Below are 6,011 nucleotides of genomic sequence, written 5' to 3'. Positions count from 1 at the left end.
AATGCTTTTGACTTGGGAGACTTTAGCCTCCCTTAAATGGAGTTTCTGCATCTGTGCCCTGCTGGGCCAGTTCTTCCTCAGCAGCTGTGTCTTGACTTGTGCTCTGTTATCTGGATCTGCTTCTCTCTGGCCATAGGCATGGGTCTGACCCCTTGGCAGGTACTAGAATACGTGGTTTTGTGCTTGGTCTGCAGCAGTCCAGCTTCTCCTTCTGCTGTGAAGTTGCCTACTGGATAATGCACTTGGCTGTCCTTCCAGCCACCTCAAGCGTTGCCAAGGACCACTTGGCTCTGACAAATGGGACAATAAGAAACACTGGTCTCTAGGGAAACAACCTTGAACAGCTCCTTTTTGGGGCAAGCACATGGGGCACTCCATTTGCCCTGGCAATAGTTGCTGGGAGCCTAAATACAAAACCTCCTCTGAAGTTGAGTTTGCTAAAAACTGACTTGTGCTGCTCCGGAGCCTGGTGTTGAGGTGCTTGGTGGGGCTTGCAAGAGGTGCTGCAGGTGCCACCCTACAGACGCAGAGAGCAATTTTGGACAACTCCAGGTGGCATGAACATTAGAGTTTCCCTCTGTGCATATGTGCTGTTAAGAGAAGTTCCTTGGAACTGGAGTTCTTGGAGATGTGCTGGCCGAAATGCACAGCTTCTGTGGGTTCTCCATCCTTTTGTAGCTTGGGGTGTTTCTGTAGCTGATGGAGACCAAAGGACATTTGCCACACTCAGACAACATGGCCCTGTGTGGGCCATGGGAGGGAGAGGGGAAAGGGAGCACATATACATGCTCTAGGTAATGCGCAAGAAAAGGTGCTGAGCCAAAGTGTGTATGGACAATGCATTTCAAAAATGCTCTTTCAATTGCTGCTAAGTTACTTCCTTCTATTTTATTTCCTTTTTTTTGGAGAGGATATTGGGCATCTGGAAAAATGGCCAATTACCATAAAAACCTGGGAAAAGGTATGTTCCTCGTGCCTTCCATACTAATTGGGAGATCTTGGCATGTAGTGTGGGCAAGTCCATGTGACGCTGTGTAACTCTGGCACTGGCTAATGGGCTTCACGTGCATGCTTTCATCTTCGGATCTCTTCCTTCTGACACCATCAGACGCGTGGCATTGCATCAGGACCCCAAGCCTTGCTCACAGGGGAACGTCGAACACCCTGCCGAGCCTGTACCATGCAGGTTGCCTCTAGGTGCTATGCTTCCACCTGGATATCAGAGCCAGAGAAATGAGGGCTCGGCCTTGTGCTGGGATTGCCCTTCTGGCTCCGCAGCTCAGCCACCAGCAGGTGTATCCCAATGAGATGAGTCATCCTCCTGTCCCTGTAAGAAGAAGCCAGTAGGCAAGCTGCCTTCCACAAGGTGAGGCAGGCACTGTCTATGAAGGAAATACTTCCAAAGTATGTTTATCTCCATTTTTGGTTTTAAATTTTGAGCAGTTTTGCAAGAACCGTGCATGAAAATTGCTTTATAACTGCAGGAAGTGGTGCAGTCAGACAATGAGCTCCTGATCAGTCATTTGCTGGTGTATGGGTGAGACAAAGAATTCCTGTGGTTATATGTTTGATTGCTTCCAATAAGCATCCTAAATTCTCTACAAAACCTTACATTTTTTTGCAAGTTGCACACTTCTGTCTATGAATTAGAGGCAATTCATGCCAAGTAACTTGCCTGGGGGAAACACATGTGGCTTCCTATGCAACCAGGTTCTGAACTGATTGTTGCCAACCAGGGAAAATGTTTTGAATTTATTGTGGATTTTTTCACTGAATACATTTAAGGAAGTGAAGAGTGAATCACTATGTTCGTATCAGGAAAGAAGCCTGTTGGGAGCATTCTTATGCTACAAACACGCTGTGCTATAGTGGGACCACATGGATCAGTGTAAAGAATACATAAGTGTGGAATAAGGTGATGGAGGTGGTCAAGACCGCAGCTTCCAGACATAGATATCAGTGTGTTTTCATCTTGGAGAAAAATGACTGATGAGATAATAAATGCTATGAACCCAGAGGCATGCAGAGAAGACAGTTTGGGAATAATTAATTCCTCGTTTTCATTACACAAGAAATAGGGAGCATCCAGCGGCATTATTACATATAAAACAAATATGATTTTTTTTATCTTGTGCGAAATAATTTCTGGAACTCATTGTCAGGGAATTTTCCCATCTGAAAGAAAGGAATGAGACGAATCTGTCAGAGAATTTCCTATTGAAGACAGACACGATGGGGATGCAGATAAATGTGACCAAGCCGCCGCGCTCGGTGCTGCTTTCCAACTTGTTCTTCCATTTCCCCTCGGCGCACCCGGGGACCCTCTGGGCTCCTCGTGACGCGGGGGCTGCCCGAGCCGCAGCTCACCTGGCCGCCACACGGGTGTGCTCCCTCCATACCGCACGGCGGCTCCGGGCCCGGCTCCGCTCCGCCACCGCGGGGACACGGTGCCGCCGGGAGCGGAGCGGGCAGCGGGAGCCGGGGCTGCGGGAGCCGCGCTGCGGGATGCGGCAGGCCGTGCCCCGCCGAGCCGCGCAGGGCTGAGCTGGCCAAGGTACTGACCCGGCCCGGCCCGGCCCGGCCGCTGCCTCTCGAGGCGCACGCAGCTCGTTGGTCTGCCGGCTTTGGAAACCATTTGGCGTCCTCTGGGGCTCCCACATCTGGAGTTCTTCTTTCTCACTTCTGGCAAGAGTCGCTTGGTTTCTTGTTTTGCTGGGTATTTTTTTTTCCTGATTTTATTTTATTATTATTTGTGTGTGTGTCTGTGTGTGTGCGTGTGTAGGTTTTTATGGCTGCTCTGCGTTTTGGAAGGCTGTGTCCCACTCAGGGACAGCCCTGCCCAGGGCCCCCTGGGGGATCCTTCTCCTCACACCCCCTGCACCTTTCCCCTTTCTCTCGCTTACTTTTAGATGTGATCGCTGCAAGCTTCCTGCTGGCTCTTTTCCCTGGATTGCTCTTGCTGAGGTTTTCCCTGAGCTCCTACAGCAGCTGTGGCCTCTTCCCCCAGTGCTGCTGGTTCGGAAGAGAGGTGTAGAATCATAGAATCACAGAATGGTTGGGTTGGAAGAGACCTCGAAGATCGTCCAGTTCCAACCCTCCTGCTGTGGGCAGACGTGCCAACCACTACATCAGGCACTAGATCAGGTTGCCCAGGTCCCCATTCAACCTGGCCTTGAACACCTCCTGCATGGGGTACCCACAAGCTCTCTGGGCAGCCTGTGACAGCACCTCACCACCCTCTCTGTGAAAAATTTCCCCAATCTACAGGTGCCCCTGCCTCCTCGCCTGCACTGAGTACAGCCCAGTGAGTCTGGATAAACAGGCATCAGGTTCTTTGGGAATCCCATATCCCATGCATCTACCCACTGTTTAAGCTGGAGCTATAATGGATGTGGGGTCCTCTTCCAGTTTTAGGTCTTGGGCAAATCTCTTGAGTCCTTATCTGTGAGAAGCTGCATGTTCGCCTCTGCTTTCTGCTCATGTACGATGGGAGCCTTCTGAGAAGTCCATGAAGCTGGCTGCCAGAAGAGCATCTCCACTTTCTGAGCCCCTCACATCTTCTCCATCACAAACGAATCCCTTCCTCAGCACGTGTTCACTGGGACCTGCAGTCCCCAAAGATGGAGGCAGGGTGCTAGAGGTCGGGGTGCCATGTGGGACTCTCTGCCACATCCCCTTGCCCTCTCCAAGGTGCTGCCCTGGCCCCTGGCTGCAAGGAGAGGGAACCTGATCCCAGAGTGATAGAGAAAGTTTGTCCCACTGGAAAAGAGCCCATTCTGCCTTTTCACCAAAGCCACAAAAATTATTTTGAGGCCTTTTCAAACCTTACAGAAATGGCTTGTCCCCCCCCAACCCCCGCAGTGGATTTCTCACCCTTTGGTTCCTCATCATCCAGCAAACAAGCCAGTTTGTTAGCCAGGCTCCTATGGACCCTAAAAACATCAGTGGCAGCTCCAGAGTTCTGGTGTGAGGGACATATTAGGCAGCAGTAGGCCAGGTTATGCTGAATGTCTGTCCTGGCCCACAGGACATGGCCTGAAGAAGTTCCCTCCAGCCCAGATAATGTGGCCAACAGTCTTCCACCCCCCTTCAGAAAAGGTTCCCTGCCAGTCCAGGGCATCACTTGGAACCCAGGTTTGCAGAACCCGAGAACTGACACCTTAAAAGGTATGAGCATGACTATTGGAAACAACTTAGGCATGGTGGTGATGGGTTGATGGCTGGACTGCATGATCTTAGCGGTCTTTTCCAACCTTAATGATTCTCTTCTATGATTCTAACTTTGCTGGTACTTGTTGTGCATGACAGCAGTGGAGCTTGAGTGTGTTTGTGGAGCCAGGCGTGTCTCTCTTTTGACAATAATCTCCTTCAGAAGTATCTAGCTAGATGGGAATTAAACCAAGGAAAGGGCAACCTCGTGATGCAAAGCGTGACCTTGTGCAATGTGGTGGAAGAACTCCAACTTCCATCATCCCTTATCACTGCTGGCTGCCGAAGCTTTTATAAGAATTCAGCACAACATATGGTTCCTCTGGATCTGAGCATGTTACAGGGTTCATTCAGCTCAGAGAATGGCCTTGAAAGGACTGATTTGCACTGCCCACCTCCTATTTAGAGACTGGCCACATCTTCCTTAATCCTTGTCCCCCTACTGCTACCTGACCTCTGCATTTCCCCAGCAGGTGAGTTATTCTAGGAGAGGGAATATCATGTTCTTATTCCACAATATGACTTACAAAATGCTCGTATGGAGAGAAAGCAATTGTTAAGTAAGCTTCCTCTCTCCTAAAGTGTATGCCAGGTATTAGAAGTTCAAAGAGACCTGCTCAGAGAACTGTAAACCACGCTAACCTAGCTCTAACAGTGAGTATATGCAGGGCAAGAGCAAGCTTTCTTCACCATCTTTGACAAGCAATGGTAGAGAGAAGTCAAGGGTCACTAGAATGGGATTTAGTCTTTTCTCATTATTTAGTGTCAAATACACCAACAACAGGGTCATAATATAAATGTTGGGATACTTCTGCACTTTTCTGCCAGGGAGAGGTCATAATTTTAAGAGATCAGCTTCCATTGTAAGAGATCAGCATCCATCAGTGATGGATGGAAGGGGTGATAGGTTGTGCGAGCCTGTTCAAGGCAATGATGTGAGCTTTCAGAGAGAAAAGAAGACTTGAGCAGAGGAACATCATTGGACTGGTAGATCCAAGGGGTTCAAACCCTTTTTTTGGGTTGCTCATGCTGAGTGATGGTTGTGTGGCTGTCATGTTGGCTGGTTCTATCCAAGCGTCTGGTGACAATGAAAGCTGAGGTTTGGCCATCTCCCTTTTTTCTTTCCCTTTTGCTGTAGACATTGTTCGCAGTGACATTGCCCTGGATAAGCAGAAAGGCTGTAAGATCGCCCAGCATCCTGACATAATGTTGGAGCTACAGAGGGAAAAGGCAGCTCAGATGCACTTGGTTTTGTTAAAGGAGCAGTTTTCAAACACATACAGCAACCTCACACTAACAGGTAAGGCTGCAAGACCAGCTCTGGAGCCAGGAGCCGTGGCTAGTTCTTGCTAACTCACAGCTTCCCCTCTATGTGAATCAGCATCTCTGGCCGCCTCTGCTTCCTACCAAGGCTATTGGGTGCTGGGAGGGAACGGATCTTCAGGAGATTGTGGTGGACTTGCAGGGCCTCTGCAGTAGGCACTCCAGATTTGGTGCTGCTGGACAGAAGGTTTCCCCTAGTCTGATCTAAGCAGAATGCCACAGCACGTGAAGTGCTGTAGTGATCTCCCTGCTCACTGTTCACAGTGGGGCTGCAGCAATTACTAAATTTGGAGTCCTTTAAGCTGCAGCTGATTTTTTTTTTTCAGAGCATGCACTTTGTGTGAACCCAGTAAATATTAAAGAGCAAATATAAAGGGATAATGGCCCAGACAGAGCTGAGAGGATACTCTTTTTCTGGCAACTGTTTGTATTATCCAGGGAACAGAATCTCAAAGGATGGAGGAGACTGCCACATTTTG

The 6,011-nt window shown here is 49.3% G+C and overlaps 1 protein-coding gene across 1 annotated transcript in view; it reads left to right on the top strand.

The window, feature by feature from the left end:
- HPSE2 (heparanase 2 (inactive)) overlaps window positions 5,243-6,011 on the top strand; it is a 69,973-nt gene continuing 69,204 nt past the window's right edge. The window contains exon 1 of the mRNA XM_021399091.1: window positions 5,243-5,509. Within this exon, the coding sequence (XP_021254766.1) occupies window positions 5,416-5,509 (94 nt within the window). The 5' untranslated portion in view covers window positions 5,243-5,415. The remainder of the gene's footprint in view (window positions 5,510-6,011) is intronic.

Source organism: Numida meleagris, chromosome 5 (genome assembly GCF_002078875.1).
Source record: "Numida meleagris isolate 19003 breed g44 Domestic line chromosome 5, NumMel1.0, whole genome shotgun sequence".
NCBI lineage: Eukaryota > Metazoa > Chordata > Aves > Galliformes > Numididae > Numida > Numida meleagris.
This window is presented reverse-complemented; position numbering and strand designations above follow the sequence as displayed.